This window comes from Poecilia formosa, unplaced genomic scaffold (genome assembly GCF_000485575.1).
Source record: "Poecilia formosa unplaced genomic scaffold, Poecilia_formosa-5.1.2 Scaffold346, whole genome shotgun sequence".
Classification (NCBI taxonomy): Eukaryota; Metazoa; Chordata; class Actinopteri; order Cyprinodontiformes; family Poeciliidae; genus Poecilia; species Poecilia formosa.
In genome coordinates this window covers 415,008-435,800 of record NW_006800285.1, presented here as the reverse complement: position 1 = coordinate 435,800, position 20,793 = coordinate 415,008, and the positions used below count along the sequence as shown (strand labels likewise).

The window sequence follows — 20,793 nt, the reverse complement described above, 5'->3', positions numbered from 1 at the left end:
TTTCTGCTATGATGTTTTCAACTCAACACCAACTGAAATAGCCACAAAAATTTAATAAATAAACATTGTTGACTCGCTCCCCGGGTTTTAAATAACTAGTAATGTATGGATTTAACATTTATTTTTTTTCCAGCTCCTTCTCCTGAGTGGAAGACAGTGTTATTATTTCTCCAGCGTGACTCAGCGCTGTGCCAATTGGACAGCCGCTTGCGTCACTCACGGAGAAAACCGAACTTCCCCGAGCAACCAACCGCTAGTTTGGTACGTAAACAAGGTCAGACTCTGCAGCACACAGACTAGACTTCTTCCCGAGCCGAACCCTCCTGCTTTTTTTTATTTTTTTAAACCAAGAAGAGACCCAACAAAAATCTGCAGAAATCTCAATTTTAAGGTAAGCTGCGCTTCAGCGATACGTAAAAACCAGCGAGGTTTATCTGCATGACGCACTGCAGGGGTGAAATTGTGTGGAGCTGCCTGAAAGAAAAAACACGTTTAATGGGACTCTATGATAGTGGGAAAACAAAATTAAGTTTGCAATGTGTATGAAGAGAGTTGCTGACGCTTCGGTGCAGATCTGCTGCAAAGTCGCTCTGCGGCTCTGTATTTACTTCTTGCGCAGTCATCAGCTGACCTCAAACTGGGTCGGGGTTTGAAACTGCGTGGTCATGCTCTCCTACAGTATGAATAAGATCGCCGGACGTGCTGCGTGCATTTAAATCAAAATCCGGTATGTTTCTTATCCCGCGTGAACCGTCACTTGTTCTAAAATGAAATGTTTAATTTTAAAAAAACAAAAGCGTCATTCAACCCCAACTTAGACAGTCTTCTTTATTTTCATGTTTTGTTGCTGCATCTTAATAATTGAGCATGAGGCTGGACTATGGGAGCGGCAATGATGGATTTCTGATGCGCAATCTGACTGGTTTGTGTTGCTCTGCAGATTGTAGGAGAATGTGAGTGTGGCATAAACAGAGAAGGTGTAAGGATTTCAGACAGAGAGAGGACCTTAACAAGGACACGACCCGGGCAGGCCCAACATATAAACGAACTTTGCCCAGATTGAATGTGTCAATCTGTTCTGAAAGAGAACAGATTGACACATTCAGCAATTGTACACATCGTTAGAAAAACTTGAATAGTTTGAAAGTTCTAGTAAACGGAGGGAAACTGGTAAAAAATAAAAATAAAAAAAAATCCTGAGTTTTCTGGTTCCGCTCTGGTTGATAATGGCTTCTGGCTTGATAACTTATTTTTCTGGACTAATTGCACTTCCTTGAGTTTGTTTAGGTTGCAGAGGTGCTCCGAGGCATTGCTGTTGTGATCACGCTGTGCAGAAAGGTGAAGTTTCCATCACGTGTCATGAGCTCCATGCTGATGTTTTGGCCGTAAACATTAATTAACCTCTTGCACAAAGTCCACCTCCTTCAAAGAAGCATTCCTGTTTTGATCTCTCCGTGAAGAATTAATTCTGTTATGAGGAGAAACGCAATAAAAAATAATTTAAAAAAAGTATTTCAGGGTTAGGATTTCACTTCAGATGTGTCAGGTAAACTGGCTTCAGCTTGTTCAAACCATTCAGATTTTTAACATTCCCTTAAAAACTGGTTATAGGGCATTTCAGGGCAACAGCACACACTGGAAAAACAATAAATAAAAGAGGTCGTGTTTGTTTTTATTACACCTACCCATGATGCTTTTGGGAAGCAGCATTTACCTGAATCTGTCATTGGTCATTGCAGGACACGGGCACAGACAGCAGCCAAGATGATGCAGTGTTTTCACTTCATGGTCGAGCCGGCCAAAAACCTGACAGCCAAGATTAAGGTCAGCGTTGTTTTCTTCAACATGTTTAATGTTCAAACTTTTTTTTCTTTAGGTCACATTGTTACTTAAGTAGATAATTCATTTGAAAACATTGCTATCACGGCCATCTAGGATGCGCACCTTGCTTTTATTTAGCAGAAAAGAGCCAGTTGGATGTCTCTGCTAACACCATTAGAGCCTTGATGTGCATTTTGATCAGGCAGTGCAACTGCCTCCTCTCCAGATTGACATTATTACTTTCTAAAGCACTTCTGGACGAGCACTGGCATCCTCAGTGTGGGTCTTGAAGCCTCACTCTCATTCCAATGAGTATCTAACAGAAACCCCTTTGTTTGTGTTTTTTTTTCTTTTTCTTTTTTCCCCTGATAGGAGTCGAACAAGAGAGCAAAGAGAGAGAAGAAGGAGCCTCTGGATGAGGATCAGCTGTTTGTGGTGGAGCTGGCGAAAGACCTGAGCCGGGTCTGCCAGGTACAGCTTCAACACGAAAGAAGCATATTTCCAAAAGCAATCTAGAGTATTATTTTTTTTCCCCTCAACTTCTCAGAACATTCTTACCTATCTAAGCTGGGGATTTTTTATTTGTGTTTTCTTTTGTTTCTTTTACTTTCTTATTCTGTAACATCACATGGCACTACACAGCTAATTGTTTCGTAGTCCAACAGGAAAGCCGCCGTACAAAATAAGAGAATAAGAGAATTATCTGCTGTCTTTCACTCTTTTTTTCCCTCTTTTTTTTGTTCATTCCTGCAGAGGTCAGAAGTCCTGGAGCACATCTGTAACCAAGATGACACTTGGTCGTCTTCTCTCTGCCGACTCTTCGTCCTGCAGTCGGCATCCATGCTGGAGAACAAGGTGCAAAGCCAAGATACAAAAAACCACCTCAAACAACAACAACATATCGCTTATTAAAACAATGACAGAGGTATGAAAGCTAAGGTGTGTACCTTAAGGTGAATTTCTGTGTGCAGAAGACACTGATGCAGACTGATGGCTGGCCAGAGATGGACGAGGGCAAGCAGCCTGATCTGATTAACGGACAGGACCTGGAGCGGGCCAAAGCCGTCATCCTTAACTGGATCAAAGACCTGAGGGCCCAGCCTGAGGTGGGAAGCTTAAGTATGCGACTAAACCCTTCCCGTTGTACCGAACCTTCAAAATAACAGCTGTTCTTTCTAATAAACGCTCAGCAAAGCGTGTGGCCCGGAGAACCAGTCGCCAAGATCCTGGAGGACCTCCAGTCAGCCTGGCGCTGGGGGCGCGCGCCCAATCTCCTGACTGCTATGGAGTTGGTTCTGTGGACTTTAGCGTCTCAGCGACCTGACAAGGTAGCAGCTTGTGTTGTGAATCACAGAATATACTGAACATTTTCGGGGCCAAAAATTTAACAACACCCCTGCGCCCCCTTTTTTTTTTTTGTTTTGTTTTGTTTTTGCAGAACACCATCCCACAGCAGTGGCTTTTGTGGAAGCAGAGAACTCACAAGATTGGTTTGTAAATCACTCCAGAATTTATTCTGATGCGGTTTAATGAAACGACATGTTCGTTTTCATCGGTTTCATCGTTTCCCTTCCAGGTGCCATATCCTACATTCCTCAGCCAGGTAAATGAGACCAAGAATATCAAAGTACACACTTTGAAATTTTTATGGCAAATCTCTTCAAGGGATAAATAGAAACAGCTTAAATTTATAGATTTTATTCGATAAGTTACAGATTACTTAATAGAAACTATTTCCAAGGAACACAGGAGTTATATTGCCATTATAGTACAAGTAAGATGAAAATATTGTTTTGCTCCAAAAAAAATCTGGAAAAACAGACATGATTTACACCAGAAACATTGCTTATATGTAGAAATATCTGTGAAATATTGCTATTTACAGCATCTAGCACTCTTATCGGCACTCTAAGATAGAAATTTAATACAGATTCAACTTTATTGCATGAGGATGATCCAACAGTAACATAAATAAATATTAATTTGTGTTCATTTATTCAGAAGAGGAAAAACAAGCCATGTCAGAAGTGCCCTGGCTGTGTACTGAAGTTTAAAACCGGTTAATTAGGCAGCCAAATAGAAATGAGAGTTTTTCCTATGTAAGAATTATTTTCTTAATCCTCCCAAGTCTTTATACCACAATGAAAGAACAGACGACCATGATCTCAAGAGATCTATTTAGCTTGTTTAAAACAGCTCTCACGCCCCTTAAGGGCCCTGGTACACTGGTCTTTTGTGTTTTCGAAGCAGCTAATTAGATGAATTTTAGTGTTTTCCAGAAATTTTCCTCACATGTATCAGTTGCAAATAAAAGTTCTGTTCATGCTGAGATAAATCTTTTTTTTTTATTGTTATTGTTCTTGTAGTGTGGGACTGGATTGGAGATGCTGCAGGTACTTGAACACGTTTCCTGGAAATATTTTGGTCAGTTTTCTGAGTCGTCTTTGATATTCAAACCGTCTTCCTTCCCGCCCAAAGTGGAGGTAACTCTGGATCTGGACACGGCCAACCCAGACCTGCTCATCTCTGCCGACGAGAAGAGGATGCGCTGCGGCTTCGAGCGGAAGGATGTTCCCAACTACCACCAGCGCTTCGACGGGTGGTGGTGCGCCGTCGGCCTGCACGGCCTGGGCTCCGGCCGCCACTACTGGGAGGCGGAGGTGGGTGAGTGCGACTGGCGGCTGGGCGTGGCCAAAGAGTCGGCGCTGAGGAAGGGCTTCAAGTCGCTGAACACTAACACCGGGTACATGACCCTGCGGCTGGAGAGGGGCACCGAGTTTAAAGCACTGACGGTCCCCTTCACCGCCTTGCCACCGGGCCTGATCCCCCGTAAGGTGGGCGTCTACCTCGACTACGACAACGGCCAGCTGTCCTTCTACGACGTGGACAAACACTTGCACATCTACACCTACAACGAGACCTTCACCGAGAGGCTGTTCCCGTTGTTTGGTACAGTGGAGATTGTTAGGGATCTGGTGATCCGGTCTCCAGCACCTAAGACCCACTGTCTCTGCCCCACATCCTGCCTGTGGGCCTAGGTTCCTCCACCACCACCCACCAGTCAGGTTTTCCTGTATGAACCAGTAAAGTTAGAGTATAAGAACCCAGAATAGCGGTGCAATCCTGATATAAATGACCACTCTGTATGCTGCTTCTGCTTTAATGTGACTTCTGCTGCTATTTTCTCAACATAGAGTTAGAGCACCACCCTCTGGTCTTTTGTGTTTTCAGACATTTGAGCAGAAACTCCAATGTAAAAAAAACAACTTCTGTATTGTGCAATACTAATATGATAACAACAAAGCACTTCTGTGAATAAAGAATAAATCAAATTCAGTTTTAATTGCGCTGTTTATTTCTCTTTTAAGACCTAAAAGAAGATCTTTAAATTATTGAATTTATTTATTTTAGCCACTGTTGGTTACTGTTTCCTTCCCATGTTCTTTTGATCTTATCACATCTTCTGATATAACATCAGTAATCAGAATTATCTAAGAAAAATAAAACAAGCACCATATTCATGAAGAGTCCAAGTCTATCTACAATTTTAATATTGCCCAATCTCGTCAATAATATAACTTGAAAGCTGATGGTTTTCAAGTTAATTAGTTAGGTAGAAACTCTTGTTAGATAAGTTTTTTATAATCAAACATCCTGGAATTTGGTACTGGTTTCTGTTTTAGAGTATTCATTTTTTTGCCCAAAAGATGATTGTGTCTGCAAATCCCAGTAGATCAGCAGGTCCAATCAGAGATAAGCCTGCCAGGTACCAGCAGCGCTCGCCTTCCTCATTCTGAAAGCATTTAAAACGGGGAAGACACAATATCAGATTTTCTAATCTTGTGCAGCCACAGTAAAGCGTGAGCCAAGCCTTGTTATAATTTCCATAGGTGGTATTTTGACTTTTGAGAATTTTAAGTCTAATGAACAATCACATAGTTTACTCTAACAATGCTTTGTACAAAATAGACATTTTGTCATTTAGAAATTAACAGACTGTAAGTGATTACTGAAGTATTTCATCATCTACAATTTACACTAAGCTCAATTTGTTTTAAAATTAAAATACTTACACAAATAAGGCCAATTTTTTTTAGAATTCATCCCAGTATAATATAAAGCTGCCTTCATTCATTCATTTTACAATATTTTTTTATTAATGTTGAAACTTGACTGAAGTGCAACAAACAGCAGCCTAAAAATCACAGCAGGTCATTGTTTGTTTATTTATTATTATTATTTTTTTTTTTTTATTAATGTACAACAAATTCGTGCAACAGGAAGCAAAGGTCAAGAATCACGACAGGTAATTAAAATTTCAGGCTGAAAAAACAACGTGTGTCTTAGCAGGTGCACCTAGCTGGACCAATCAGAGCTCGAGTTCACTGTTACTAAATATGTCATAGTTGACTTTTTCTTTATTTTCGGTTAAAGTTGAAAATAATCAAAGTAAATAACTTAATGGCTACAATATATAATGTCAATGAGAATAAATAATTATTATCATTACTTTTATTTCCTCGTCTTTTTATCCGACTCAAATGACGTAATAGGTGTGCGACGACGAGAGAGTTGTCTGTAGTCGGACGAAGGATGTCAACAAGTTTAAAACAGGCTTTAAAATCTCACTTCGGCTTCGACGGCTTTAGGTCTAAGCTTCAGGAAGATGTTGTTAAGGCTGTCGTTAGTGGTAAGTCAAATACAGCCTACTTAATTCATATTTTCTTCTCAGTTTTTGTCTTCTCTCTTTCCTAGCAGCAGTGCTATCCCATTCAGTACATGTAACATTTGAAGCAGGCTACGAAAGGAAGTCAAACTGTCTTTCATTGTTAAAAAATTGACTTTTTTTTTTTTTTTTGTCTTGTTTTAGGTCAGAGGGATGTGTTCGTGTGCATGCCAACCGGAGCAGGAAAGTCTCTGTGCTACCAGCTGCCTGCAGTGCTGGCTGAGGGTATTACTCTGGTTATATCCCCGCTAATCGCTCTCATTCAGGTCAGACTCTTCCCTCTCCTCATACTGATTCTGCGGGGCAATCTGCGGAATTTAAAAACAAAAGAAAATCTCATCAAGTTTCTGTAAATGCTATCACACGACAAAAACATTACTACAGAATGTTATTGCTGTTGTATTTTCTGAAATGCCTCTTTAAGAGGAAGAATATAATTTGATCATATACAGAGCCTTGCTGATCACCCTTTTTGATTAACACTATCTACAATATAATATCTACTGCAGTCTAACACCCACTTCTAACCAATAAAAGTTTACTCGGGTAGAGTTTGTCTATTTTATTGTGTGTGCAGTAATTTTGGTAGGTTGATAGTTTAAGATTATACGTATTTTCTCAACCTACATGAAAAGAACCACAGACAACGTATATGAGTTTTCAACCCAGCTTTCATGAAAAGAGAAATCGCAGCGTACAGCTCCTGCGAGTCATTCACTGCGGGTTCTGATAACTTTCAGTTCGGCCTTGCCTTTTATTTTCACAGAAAGGAGAGATAAGGAGGTTGTGTCTCTGTACACAGGTCATCAAGTCTTTTTCTCATGAGAGCGATTTCTCATAGGAACATTCTGTTGTTAGAGATAATCATGCTACAGAGACATTCTGTAAAATGTTGGTCAAAAAGTGTCAACATAGCAGTGATTCACACACAGTTGGAAACTAAGAACCAGTAATGCAAGACTACTAATGTAAGAGTGATAACAACTCATAGTAATTCTAACATCTCCCTCCTTTTTTATCATTCTTACATATAAGTGGGAACTATCTAAAATCAAAGAAAAAAAAAGAGAACAATAAAATGCAAAAGTCTGTTTTTTTGTTGTTGTTTTTCAGTCTAAGGAATACAAACACACACTATAAAAAGAAATGTAATGTATAAAGGAAACAGTAGGAAACCAAATATCATCATGTGAACCTCAGTTCAGTTCATCTTCATCCGTCTGGAATGGTATGTAGTCCTCATTGGTGTCAGAGGTTACTCTGACCAGCTGATCACGGCAATGTTAAACGTCTTTGGCATCATGCTACAACGTGCCACCAAGGTCCCGAGGAGAGCCAGGAAAGAAAGTCAAAAGGATGTGACTGTTTTCTTGGATTTTCTGTTATTTTGTCACAGCACATTGGTTCAACTTTTTCTGTAAAGCCTCTCAAACTAGAAAGGATATCCCTGTTAAAATAACTAGCTTTTTGACATTGAAGAATACAATTGAAAGGATTTCTATTTCCTATTAAAAAAAACAAAACTATTAATTTTTCTTTAGTAGAAATCACATTAGACTAGGCAGTACCCACTTTAGCTGATATAGTTCTTCAAAGCTATTCAATTCTCCACACAGACATTCAGGTAACCACACAGATTTTCCTCCTAAGACAACCAGGTCATTCAAATTAACCAACAAAGTTGGCTCATCTTTTTCAATGTTAAGATTACCGCAGATTAAATTGATGGTGTCGATGTGGGGTTTTGTTTCACGTTACACACTGCTGATACTTTATTTAAACTGCATGATATTCTCCAGGACCAAGTGGATCACCTGAAGGAGCTCAACATCGCCGCCTGCTCCATCAACTCCAAGCTTCCGGTGGGCGAGCGCCGTCTGATCCTGGCTGACCTGGGGAGCAAGCGGCCCAAACTGAAGCTGCTCTACATCACTCCAGAGATGGTGGCGTCGCCCTCTTTCCAGCCCTGCCTGACGGGCCTGTGTTCCCGCGGCCTGCTGTCCTACCTGGCTGTGGACGAGGCTCACTGCGTCTCCCAGTGGGGCCACGACTTTAGGCCAGACTATCTCAAACTGGGCGAGCTGCGGGCTCGCATACCGGGAGTTCCCTGTTTGGCGCTGACGGCAACAGCTCCCAAGAACGTTCAAGAAGACATCGTTCAGTCGCTTAGGCTGCGCTGTCCGATGTCTTTCGTCACACCCGTCTTCCGCAGCAACCTTCACTACGACGTGATCTTCAGGGATCTGCTGCCGAACCCTTATGCTCACCTCCATGCCTTCATCAAAAAAGCTCTGGCTATGCACAGTGGATCTGCTGAACAGGTTTGTAAAATAGAGCCTTGAGTGATTATAGTAACACATTGTACAAACCTGGTGTCATTTACCTCAGTGGTAATGATGTGAAGCAGCTTTGGAGTCTTTTTTTTTTTTTTTAATGTTGCACCTTTATGTCTCCCACTTAATTTAAAACGTGTTTTGAATATTCTTATTTAATAAAGAGAGACGCGCTGAATCAATCAGAGAAATGCGCATTTGGCTTTTAGTTATTTTATTAGAAAGCAAATTGAACAGTGATTCTTAAAGATCAAGCTAGATCTCTATTCAATTCTGTTTAATATGTCTTTAGTACACATAGTACCTCCTCTTCAACTGCCTCTTCTTAGGAAGTTTTTCCCTCGTGCTCATGACAAAAAAAAAAATCTCATTTTGCTCATGTCTGGGTCTGCAGCTGCGCCCTTGCTTGTTATCAGTTCCGTTTCTACCAGTTAATAAGCCAAAGTTTTTAATTTGTCTCACCAAACTCTTAAAAGTTTTGATCGGTGAAGACAGAAAACTCTCTAAAGCTTTTTGGCAGAAACAGACAGATGTAATATGTTTTAACTCTGTCCAGAGTTAAAGCAATAATATGCCACAACTCCTAATTGATGAGCAAATTTTCTGTCTATATGTATTTAAATCAGATACAAATGAGATTTTGTTTGTTTTTGGGGTTTTTTTACCCTGTGTTCAGGGCTGTGGGATTGTTTACTGTCGAACCCGGGATGGCTGTGAAACGGTTGCTTACCAGCTGAACAAGCTTGGAGTCGTAGCGAAGGCTTATCACGCAGGTAGGATGTTTAATTGTGTCTGAGGTTTTTAAACCCCACGTGCATTCTGGGTTTCAAGTGACAAGACTCTGGACTTTTGTAGGTATGAAGGCAGCAGATCGCACAGCGGCGCAGAACGAGTGGATGCAGGGGAAGGTGCTGGTTATTGTTGCAACCATCAGCTTTGGCATGGGAGTGGACAAAGCCAACGTCAGGTAAGGCAGCAAATATCCTGCTTTTGTTTTTCCTGTTCTCTTATTTTTTATTTTTACACGCGTGCTGACGTCGTTGCAGATTTGTCGCACACTGGAACCTCGCCAAATCTCTGGCGGGTTTCTACCAAGAGTCCGGACGAGCAGGTAGAGACGGTCTGCCCTCGTTGTGTCGCACGTATTACAGTCGGAAGGATAAGGAGCAGCTACACTTCCTCATTCGGCAGGAAGTCACCCGGAGACAGGTCGGATTAGCGGCAGAAGAGCTTTAGAATGATGAAACTTTAACAGCACAACATTTGCCTGAAGGTTTCTTTAATTTCTTTTAGGAGAAACGAGGCTCTTTTAAGGAGACTGACAAAGCAGCCCTCACGGATTTGGAAGCCATGGTTTTTTTTTGTGAGCATGAAGGGTGAGAGACACACAAATCCTTTAGAAACAACATTTTTATTGTATAAAAATCACTTTACTACATTATGATGCAGTAAAAATCTCACGTCGGTGTACTTGAGCTCATTAAACAGTTTCAGATATAAACATTATTCCCTTCTTTGAATATCCAAGTTTCAATTTCAGAACAGCAGGGGGCAGACTTGTCCTTCTGTTCCCTGCTTCCAATGAACACTTTAAAAGGCAAATTTATTTTAGAGGCAAATCGCCTGAAAGTCTCAGAAATATCAAACATAGTTAAATTTACAGCCGTGCCTTAGCTGTTTTAATTTTTTTAATGCAATTTTGAGCCACAAGGGAGAGACTTTCATTGTTTATAGTGTTATTTGTTTACGCTAATGATTCACTGATTATTGAGAGTAGCAGATGTGACAAAATGAATGCATCAGTGTTTAGGTTTAATTGCATAACTTTTTTTGATTTATAGTTTTGTCAAAAATGTTCTCTCAACACAGATCTTATAAATTCCTCCGTAGCGTGTTTTGTTTGTACTCTAATCCGTCGCTTTCAGATGACATTTCTCCTGGTTTCCTCTTCCTCACTGGAAAAACATCACCACATAAATCTCCACTTTATGAGCTTAAATTGGAACAAGAGACTTTGCTATCTGATCCTTAAACAACTTTCAGCTGTGTTCCTGTGTTGTGCTTTTTTTATGTTTCTCAATTCAAACATTGAAATTAATCTATTATAATTTAAATCCTGAAAACAACAAAAAAATTGGGGAAAAAAAAGATTAGAATCCATTTTCCTCATAGTGTATCCCAACATGCAACTATTTACTTGCTTATAAAGTTAAAACATCAACTTTCCATTCTAATATTCCTCACAGAGGAATGATACAAGGTCAGTATAAATCATTCTCAAACAAATATGGCTTTCCGCTCATCTAACACTGAGCAGCTTGTGGTTTTTTTGAAGACCTGTAAGCCTGTTCGGTGCTGCGTATTTGCTTATAAGTCAGCTGTTTCCGGCCCCGCTTTCTCCTCCTGGTAGATGAGCTGCTCTTGCTCCGCAGGCAGGGATGCTCCAAGGGAATGCTGCTTCTCCTGAAAGCCTGGCCGCATTAACAGGTGTGATTTGTTAGCCTAGAACGCAATCCAAGAGTTTGTTTTGTTGTGCTGTGGCACCGCCTCCTTTTTTGTGCACACGCTGTGCAGCTTATGTCCGATTTCTAAGCACAGAGGTGAGCAGATCGGCAGGAAAAACCTGCCTGAAAGTAAAAATGTTCCCTCAGACGTCGAGCTCGTCCTGTTTGGACTTACAGCAGCAGCAGCAGCAGTGGCTCACGCAGGTGAGCACCATCATGAAAATCACCATAACTGTTGGAAAGTTATATATATTTTAATATATTTTAAAAATTCCAAGAAATGTGTTTTTTTCTTAAAATAAATAAATAAATAAATAAAAAAAGGAGGCATGACTCACAGATGAAGATTAGGAGGATGAAGAAGCCTCCCAGCTCCAGAGGGTGGGCACTGGGCAGACTTTGAAGCTTGAGCCAGACATTGTTCAGGAGACCCACTGTCTCCTCTCTGGCATCCATCCTGCTGAGACCACAAAGCACAAAAGGCATGTCTGAGTCACATTAGAGTGTGTGTCTGCTATCAGTTTCTGTACACTGAGGAAAAGGAAACCCAGGAGTTTTACTGCCTGTGTGTCTGAAAGTGAAACTACTCCTGGGCAGATTTAAGCACAAATGTAACCTGCAACAATAATCATACTCATTGAACTTTTTTTAATATATTCACAAAAAAGTTGTGTGCTCTTGTGTAACCACTTTTACTCTACCTCCAATTAAAATCCAGTGCAACCAGTTGCCTTCCGAAGTTACGTGAAGAGTACTGAAACATTTATTTGATCAAATATCGCCACAGATGGCTTCTTAAAAGATGTAGACTTGGACTTTAACTAGGCTATTCCAATGCATGCATACATTCCTTGTAGCTTTGGCTGAAAGTTTTTTTTTTATTATTATTTTTTGTTCTGCTGGAAGGTGAAACTCCACCCCAGTGGAGCAAACATAAGACATTGTTTGCTCTGGTTTTGTTTAGAGTAACACAATTACTTGTTTAATGTTTCAGATTTGTGTGCGAAGGACATTTTTAGGAGCCGTTCATGAGGTGCAGTTGTGCTCTGCTTTTGACACCAAATTAAAAGAACGACAAATATAATCAAGCTTTTTGTCGTAATGTCAGAGCTCATGGAGAGATCGAAGAGTTAGGAATAATTTAGTAAAGTACTTTAACTATAAGTTTAGCCTTTTCTGCCTTGTAGTTTCACACTGTAATGTGCATAATGGAAGCAGATTTCAGTTGTTTACTGTTGCTGGTGCTGCCGTGTTCTTGCTGAATTGCTCACATGGGTGTGACGCTCTATTTCCTTTTGGGGTTTTAGATTTATATTACAGTTTAAACAAAAGCTCTACAATTATTAAACCTACATGTATCGAAGAGCCTTAGCTGAGTGTTTTCCTGTCCAGAGACACGTGATCATTGAAAACACTGAGAAGCTGGCGTTGCTTAAGTGACTTTAAGCACAAACATATGTTTCTCTGGACAGCATGTACCAAATATAATCAGAAACAGCTCTGAGCAGAGCTGGGTTTACTGTAATTTTAGACTTTTTACTTACATTTTTTTAGTATATTGAAACTGAGAAAGGCGTCAGATTTGTTCGTTTCACTCCAAACTTTTAGAGACTGGAGGAACTTTTTACTGTTTCAGTCTAAAACGCAAGTACCAGAACAGTTTATTTGCTTTTTCCAAGAAAAAAAAAATGCAGGATGCTTTTGCCAATTGGGGATTTATTTCACTTAGAAACAACCTTTATGCACAACATACTGCAGTAAATAAGTGATTTCCATGCAATTTGATGCATTCTACTCTGACTTTATAGCATATGTTTACAATTAAATCCTTATTTTTAAGACATTCTTCAAACTTTTTCACAGCTGTCGCTATTTTTTAAGTCATATTGATGCTGAGAATTACTGAAAGACACCTACCTGTGAGAATCTCAGCAGTTTTCCAACACTTAGTCAAGTCCACACTGAGTGTCAGAAGTTCCTGAGCGAACAGAAGAGGAGGAGGAGGAGGAGGAGGAGGAGGAGGAGGCAGGGTGGAGACCGTGTGAGCATGCTACAGTGTGTTCCCAGGAGCAGTTCCCCTGCAGAGGGTTTTGTTTGGCAGAACTAGTTTGTTGGTTTGTTGCTGTGTGATGCTGCTGCAGGTCCTAAAGTAGGACGGAAAGTCATCTTATACCTTTGCTCTTGAGTTCTTCCTGTTATAGCCTCGCCTATCTCAGAGGCTGCAGTTTTCTCTTTGACAGTCCTGTCTGGGAGGGACTGCTGCTTTACACTTACTGCTGCCCTCTGGTTTACTCCTGCTCTGCAAAGCTTCCCTGTTCACACAAAAGGAAGTGGCAGCGTTCCCGTTTCTAGCGTTAGGGTTGATGCGGCTGATTCCCAAGCGGGCTCTGTGGCTGCGAGGATGTGTGGATGTTGGCGGTTATGTAACCGTGGTTAAAAAGTGAGACTGTCTGGTGTTTTTTCTAACAAACTTTATAATCTGAATTTTATGAGGACATTTTGTGAAAGTGAGTTTTGTGTTACTCATATTTTTTCTTTTAAAAAAGACAATAATTATTGACTGACGTCATAACACAAGCATTGATTCTAAATATGCGATGGTTACACAATAGCTGATGATCAATAAGGCTCTGCTGGATAATGCAGGGACATTAGCTGAACCTCTTTCTCTCCTCTTTTATCTTCTCATCTAGGGATGCAAACGGTTAATAGACTTGCGGTTAATTGTCGATTAATGGTTTATTAGATTAAAATTGGTTCCGGTCGACTCACTAATAATGTCCACTTAAGCCTTCTCTTAGTGTTGTAATTTGGACGTCATCCAGATGAGGGCGCCTCTGGTCATCCATAAGTGCAGTCAGTTGATACAGAAACAAAGATGGCGGGACCATACCAGAATGGGAAAGAGAAACGATCCAATCAGATTCTGCTTTGGGATGCAAAATGCACTTTATGCTGTTGTGTTTAGATATATGAACCCTTGTCAAGCTCCTTAAGTTCCAATTTATGGGATTTATGGAGATTAATTTTTTTTTTAATTTTTTTTTTTTTTACATATTTTATCCTTTTTATCTTTTATTTTTTTGGTTCAGCAGCTTAGATGTTCCTGTTTATTTTTTATAAATATAAAGTTTAATGTTACTCAGCATTTAATACAGCTGACACTTACTGATGTTAAAATGTAATTATATATTTATTTAAATTAAGCATATTATGAAAAATTTAGCAGTTCATGTTATGTAAATACGGTCAACCCTGTATATGAGAGAAAACTCAGGCTTTTAAGAAAATTGCTGGTCAATCGGAAAGATCCTTCAACTTTAGATCATTAGCTCATTAATCAATATCTCGCGTCCTTATTCTCATCAGATGTCGCCATGCCAACATCTCCAAGTTTTTTGGGGACAAGACGCCGAAGTGCGCGGGCGCCTGCGACTTCTGCCTCAACCCCAAAGTCGTGCGGGCCCAGCTGGAGCGAGCAGCCGCCCTCTGCACCAAGACCGAAGAGGGCCAGAGTGGAGAACCCAAAGGGCCGTTCGGGTTCATGCCGGAGCAATACGAAGGAGGGAAGAAGGGCTACGGCTTCGAAAGGCAGGGCGAACGCTTGGTTGCGCATTCCGAAATGTGGTTTGAATGCGACTTGGTGTGAGGTAATGATGATAATGACGCTGCCTTCCACTTCTGCAGGTTCGATGAAGGGGAGGGAGGAAGTGCTGAAGAGGAGACCAAGAAGAGGAAGAAAGAGTTTTCTGACCTCTTCAGGAAGCAGATGAATCTACGGAAGGTGACTTCTGATATTTATTGAACAATCTGATGCCTATCTGAGCACATCACAGTCAGACTTTTTCTATCTAAATGGGATTTTTTTTAAATGTATTCTTAAACATTAAAAATGCATAGAACATAGAATCTTGGAGCCTCTCTACCATCTGTATGCAAGCTGTTAGCGGCAAAGACTGACCATTCCTGTTGGAGCCCGTCTTGTGAAATCACTCCCACATGTTTGAGAGAGCTGGCACGACGTTCGAGTCAAACTGCTCTAAGCGGCGGCCAGCCAAACCCTTTACAGAACAACATAACAAACACAGGAATGTCGAGACGGTGAAAGAAAAATGAGCCGAATAAAAACCTGAACCCCTTTCTGTCAGTGCAGTCCGACAGAAAAACGACTGTCACAGTATCGTTTTCACACGGCGTGGCTGAAAGACGTGCCGGTGTGAAAGTGCTAACTCATGTTGATGCTCGTGTGTCTTCAGGGCTCTGACGGCCTGAGGGAGGACTTTGTTCCACCAGGTACCGCCAACAGTGCAATAAGACACTGAGACGAGTCGAGAGGTTTATCAGTGGTGTAACAAGTCGTTCCTGTTGTGCAGATGCTGACTGTCCGCTCAGAGAGGCCAGCAGCCAGAGGATCCCCCGGCTCAGCGTGAAGGTACATGACAGAACTGGAGCACATTCCTCTCCCGCTTTCATTAACGAACGCTCGTTAACTCACAGGCGGGACAGCAGGTGTCTGTCCAGCCGCAAAAGTGTGTAGACTTTAATTGAAAATGCATTTTTCCTACATCTGTCCACCATGTAGTTGCTCTTTTGATACAAGATTGTGAAAAATGTACTTTTATTTAGGTATTGCCTCACAACGGACGTTCATTTCATATGAATAGATTAAGACATGAAGTTTAATAAACAGGTTTCCAGGGTTAATCAAAAAGTACGGAAAAAGTTCAGTTCCTTCCTGCGTTCCTTCCTCTACAGAAAATAATACAGTAAATAAAAGGTGAATTTTAGTTTTTACATTTTAAAAACATGCCACAAAGCAGCCAGAGAACTGCAATAAGTACATTTTGACAGAACAAATGCAAAAAATTTATTTAGTAAACCTGAGTCTCGTTGCAGACCAGAGAGCATTGCCTGTACCGCCTGCGAGATGCTCTGCGTGACCACCAGGGGGCAGAAGACATATTCAGGTCAGAGGACTCAGATGTTCTCAACAAGCGTTCAGCTGTAACCCGATAGAATAAAACAAATAAGAGTCTTCCTTTATTTCCTTTCTGTCTCTCAGCTGCAGCAGTCTGATGTCAGCGGTGGATTTGGAGTACGAGGTTTTCAAAAGCTGCAAATCCTCCAACTTGTACAAAGCTGCCATCTTGAAGAAGGTAGACTGACAATGTCTGCACCACTATATGAGCGATTTTAAAATAAAACCGGGCGTGTTTTTCATTTAACTCATCTGTTGTCCTGAAGGTGTCGGAGATTACAAAATCAGCCCCTCAGACGGAAGAAGGCAGCAGCAACGACTCCAGAGAAACGGAGACGAAGTATAAACCCGATGGAAATTCCTCATGTTTATACCCAGAGGAGCTGCAGGGCTTCACCTCGGCCTCCCAGATCTACTCTGTACGAGTGGCTTTTTTTACACAAGCATCGCAGAACATCAAGCACGATTTAATTCTCCTCCTTTTTGCTCCAGATGAAGCGGAAAAGAGTGGGAGCGGGCCAGAGGGGCTCCTCTAACTGCTTCCAGTCCGCCAAGGACCTCCTGAATCCCGTGTCTAGCAAAGCGACGGAGAACGGGGGCTTCATCGCCGACTCCTCCGCGGAGTCGGACGTCAAGCGGATCAGGGTGAAAGAGGCGGAGACGGCACTGTCCACCAGAACCGGAGCCGGAGCTGTCAGCCCGGCCAAATCAGGCAGAGTCATGAGCAGGAAGCAGCAGAAGATGGCAGAAGCGGCGAAGAGTTCTCGCAACATCTCGCAGTACTTTGTGAAGAAAAAACCCGCGGAGGAGGAAGAGCAGCGCCCGGAGGCAGGTGGCTTGCCGTCAGAGACTCTCAGTGAGGTTTGTGAAGAGAAGTCGAGGCAGGAGCTGCTTTCCCTGCCGAGCGATCCTGTGCTTGAAGAGAGCGAGGATCTGATCCTGATAGAACCCAAAAGGGAAGTCATCGTCTTGTCCGACGACGAAGAGCAGGAAGCGGGAAGAGAAGTGACTTTGACTCTGGTCGAAGACATTCCTCATGAGGATACGACTACGATCACAGAGTACTTAAACCTCAGTAAACATTTCTGTCAAACTTTACTGGTAAAAGTCTTTTTTACAACCTTAACTACATTTTCACCATTTTCAGACCAAACCAACCTAAAGAGGAAGAAGAAGAAGAAGAAGAAGTACCTGCTAGTCTGCTTTTAGTTCAAGAGGTAGAGTGTCTTACAAAAATATTCATAACGTCTCATTATGGACACACACTTTAACATGCTTTATTGGAGATTATTGGTGCTCTCGGCTGTGAAGTGGACGGAAAATGATGCACGGTTTTACATTATTTTACCCATAAAAAAATCTGAAAAGTGTGGCGTGAATTTGATTTCAGCCCCCCTTTTGCTTTGATACCCCTAAATAGAATCCAATGCAACTGACTGCCTTCAGAAATGACCTTCACTGGTTATTCAAACTGTGTTTAATTTAACATCAGTAAAAATGCAGATGTTCTGAGAAAGCATCAGAGGTTCGTTAGAGAACACATGTGAAGATGAGAAAAACAGCAGACACACCAGAAATAAAGTTGTCTGAACAGTTTGTAGTCACTAACTTCACCACACACACACACACAAAAAAAACAAACTTAGATTCTTGGATTTAACTACAGAATAACTCAGGAAAAAAATGAGCATGAAGAGCGATCAGGTTTTGAAAAGTTTCCTGAATTTATGAGGGAGAGCAAAGTTAAACGCTAATGCTTTTGTGAAAAAAAAAACAACTAAAAACTAAAACAGCAAACCAGAAAGTGATGGGCCCAAGCCAAAGAAAAACTCACTTCTAGACCAATAGATTTTATCTTGCATATAAAAAAAAACCTTCTTCTACCATCTATTAAGTTGAGAGCTATTTAACCAACTATTATTGGTTAAATACTTCTCTCATATTTAACCAAAAACACCCAGTTTCCACTCATCATTATTAAATACTCCTTAAGACAAAGGTTTGTTTGTGTAGCAGGTCAGTAATATGAAACATTCAGCTTTTTGGAGCGGCCTAGTCAAAGTCCAAGAAGGACTTAAGCTGCTTTTGCCGGAACGGGTTTCACTTCTCCTTCTGATTCTTAGTTATGCACTGCTTCGTGTTGGTCCATGATATAAAAATCTCGCTTTCTGTTCAGGATTTAAGTTTTTTAATTAATTCTCGGCGATGAATGAGTGCTGTGTGTTTGCAGGCTGCAGACGAGGTGGAAGCGGAGCAGAAGGAAGCGGAGCAGAAGGAAGCGGAGCAGAAGGAGACGTCTCCTGCGGCGAAGCGCAGCCGGACGTTAGGTTCCAGCAAAAGGAGAGTGACGTTCAACCCGGAGGTGCAGGAGAGGTCTCTGCCGCCGCCCGGTGACCCCGGTAACCTCTGTGACCCTGTGAAGGCCGTGACGCTGCAGGAAACGGCTAACATTGTGGTCTATTATCTCAACCCCTATTATACTCAGGGAAAGTTTGCCACTAAGGTGTGTAGAGTTCTATATTAGCAAATTAGAACTAAATTGAACGTGTGTTTAATAGATGTGTGAATGCTTTCACAGGTTCTGTTTAAGTCTTTTGCGCGATACTTGTCTCACCTTCTTACAGAGGGTAAAAGTCGTGAAAAAAACCAAGGTAATTAAACACTTAATGCCATATGAACATTTTTTTTTGTTTGTTTTTGTCATTGACGTTTCAGTAACTATAACCTCTGTGTCTGCAGTTAAAAGTGAAGTCAAAGTTCTCATCAAAACGTTCTTCAGCAGAGTCCAGCGCTGCGAGAGCGAGGCCGACTGGGCAAACCTGAAGAGACCGCACAACTCCAGAGCCCCAGAGAGCAAGGACTGATGGGACATGCAGTCCTTTTCCTGTGTCAAAGCCTTCTTTATCAGTGCCTGTCTGGAACCTGCTGTTGATCTCAGGCCTTTTATTCAAACAGCTTAAAATGAAGGGCTTTCGGAGCTGCTTGCACGTCATGTCGAGACATGAGCAATAAAACTGACCCTCTGTCAGTGTAACGATGAGACAATTGCTCTTAATGTTTTAGCCCCCTCGAGTCAAGTCATGCAAGGTGTCCGAGTCCGCTTGGATCAGCAGCACTACAGCCTGATCCTCGACTTGAATCCAAGAAGTCGACGGGATTTCTTTTCTTTGTGTTTCAAATAAAAGCGTAGCTGTGAACAGATTACACGTCACACACAACTGTATTTAATTTATCTGGTTGAAGTGCTGTCATAAGCAACAAAAGATGAATATGTCGAAAAGCCCTTCATGCCTGCTGTTCAGTACAGCGGAGGAGCCATCATGATGTGGGCCTGTTTGTTTTCTAAAGGAACCAGGGGGAACCTTGGTCACTCAAACGCTTTGGTATTTGAAATGCATGCCTGGCAGAAAACAGGAAATGATGCAGGTCATATGGTCAGATATGACACAAAGACAACCTTGTAAGTCCATTTCGGTTCTCAGACCTAAATCCTCTGAAAAATCAATGACGAGCTGAAAAGCAGAGAGGATTCTGGGTGATCTACTCAGACTGGGAAAAGAGGAAGAAAGATCCCACCGAAGTACAAAGAGCTTCTCTAAGGGAAGAAGTTTGACACGCTCACTCTCATCTTCGTTATGCATCAACGTCGTACTGTAACGGTTAGAAGCTTTCGGACTAAAGTACCGCAGTGCTTCCTGATGGAAAAGTGACTATAACAGAGTTTAATAAAACAGAGGGTCCTGTTCTGAGGACCACATGTTTACCAAATCACATAGCAGCCTTCAATGTGTTTTATTAAAAAAAAAAGTTGTTTTGTTTCTAAAATGCTTTAGTTTGTATTTTTATGAATTCGTGAGTATATATATGTCTGTGTATTTAAAATAGAGGGGGATGAAGCCACTACTTGATTTTAACACAAGGGGAAAGCTGCATCTCACTGCTGGGGCTAAAAATATATTTTAGTCTTTTCCTCATGTTGTATTTGTGCTGCTGAAAATCAGTTTTTTTTTCTTCTGTAAATAAAAGATTGTTTTACTTTTACTGTTGGTAATGGCAGAATGCGTGGAAGAAAAGCAAAAACAAACATAAAGATTCATTATTGTTTATGATAAAATAAACTATAGGCAGTGTGTGTCTCGCATGGTGAAAAAAAAAACAACTCTTGGTTTCTGATCTCTAAATTGAAGTTTATGGAAGCACTTATCAAATCCAGTAAATATTGATGTCTAGACATCAGCTCCCAGGATTCAGGTTGCCAGGATACGGTCAAAACGATCAGCTACAGAGAAAATGATGCAGTCTATGTCAGGTAGGTTGAACGAGTTGAGTACAAGACAGAAAAGAACACGCTTTCAAATAAGCATTAGAAAGGCAGAAGACTCATATGAGATGCATAAACGAAAATCGGTCTTATTGACATGAGCTTAGGTT

General features: G+C 41.2%; 2 protein-coding genes and 1 long non-coding RNA gene across 9 annotated transcripts; 2 read left to right on the top strand and 1 right to left on the bottom strand.

Annotated features, from left to right (window-relative positions):
- Nucleotides 1-227: 227 nt before the first annotated feature.
- LOC103153326 (butyrophilin subfamily 3 member A3) lies at nt 228-5,158 on the top strand. Of its 3 annotated transcripts, none has more exons than XM_007574205.2 (10): nt 228-391; nt 1,740-1,824; nt 2,194-2,292; nt 2,575-2,676; nt 2,793-2,927; nt 3,012-3,149; nt 3,260-3,311; nt 3,398-3,424; nt 4,188-4,214; nt 4,300-5,158. In XM_007574205.2, exons 2-10 carry the CDS (start codon nt 1,765-1,767, stop codon nt 4,857-4,859), a joined length of 1,200 nt encoding a protein of 399 aa, XP_007574267.1. In that variant the 5' UTR covers nt 228-391; nt 1,740-1,764; the 3' UTR covers nt 4,860-5,158. The 3 variants fall into 3 exon arrangements, with proteins under 3 accessions (XP_007574267.1, XP_016517352.1, XP_016517351.1); XM_016661866.1 differs by lacking the exon at nt 228-391 and adding an exon at nt 613-953 and having other exon boundaries at nt 2,796-2,927; XM_016661865.1 differs by lacking the exon at nt 228-391 and adding an exon at nt 728-953.
- A 1,091-nt stretch (nt 5,159-6,249) lies between these two features.
- On the top strand, nt 6,250-20,403 carry recql5 (RecQ helicase-like 5). 4 transcript variants are annotated; one of them, XM_016661862.1, is made up of 20 exons: nt 6,251-6,511; nt 6,692-6,813; nt 8,347-8,868; nt 9,557-9,653; nt 9,736-9,847; nt 9,927-10,089; nt 10,174-10,256; nt 14,754-14,975; nt 15,072-15,168; nt 15,641-15,677; nt 15,758-15,816; nt 16,281-16,351; nt 16,447-16,540; nt 16,629-16,781; nt 16,855-17,423; nt 17,510-17,579; nt 18,593-18,625; nt 18,656-18,865; nt 18,941-19,013; nt 19,102-20,403. In XM_016661862.1, exons 1-20 carry the CDS (start codon nt 6,415-6,417, stop codon nt 19,224-19,226), a joined length of 3,009 nt encoding a protein of 1,002 aa, XP_016517348.1. In that variant the 5' UTR covers nt 6,251-6,414; the 3' UTR covers nt 19,227-20,403. The 4 variants fall into 4 exon arrangements, with proteins under 4 accessions (XP_016517350.1, XP_016517349.1, XP_016517348.1 ...); XM_016661864.1 differs by lacking the exon at nt 17,510-17,579 and having other exon boundaries at nt 6,250-6,511; nt 16,855-17,463; XM_007574204.2 differs by having other exon boundaries at nt 6,252-6,511; nt 18,593-18,865.
- LOC107833223 (uncharacterized) lies at nt 10,273-13,899 on the bottom strand. Of its 2 annotated transcripts, XR_001658943.1 has the most exons (4): nt 13,558-13,899; nt 13,302-13,362; nt 11,723-11,844; nt 10,273-11,616 (listed from the first exon to the last, which is right to left on the bottom strand). It is a non-coding gene; the product is annotated as an uncharacterized LOC107833223 (long non-coding RNA). The 2 variants fall into 2 exon arrangements; XR_001658942.1 differs by having other exon boundaries at nt 13,302-13,881.
- Nucleotides 20,404-20,793: the final 390 nt, after the last annotated feature.

Excerpts from the sequence above, each read along its gene's own strand:
- LOC103153326 (XM_016661865.1), top strand. The coding sequence starts at position 868 with ATGAGGCTGGACTATGGGAGCGGCAATGATGGATTTCTGATGCGCAAT. Across the intron at positions 2,677-2,792 it reads CATCCATGCTGGAGAACAAG|AAGACACTGATGCAGACTGA; the intron begins GTGCAAAGCCAA and ends TTCTGTGTGCAG. Across the intron at positions 2,928-3,011 it reads ACCTGAGGGCCCAGCCTGAG|CAAAGCGTGTGGCCCGGAGA; the intron begins GTGGGAAGCTTA and ends ATAAACGCTCAG.
- recql5 (XM_007574204.2), top strand. The coding sequence starts at position 6,415 with ATGTCAACAAGTTTAAAACAGGCTTTAAAATCTCACTTCGGCTTCGAC. Across the intron at positions 9,848-9,926 it reads GTGGACAAAGCCAACGTCAG|ATTTGTCGCACACTGGAACC; the intron begins GTAAGGCAGCAA and ends ACGTCGTTGCAG. Across the intron at positions 17,424-17,509 it reads GATACGACTACGATCACAGA|ACCAAACCAACCTAAAGAGG; the intron begins GTACTTAAACCT and ends CACCATTTTCAG.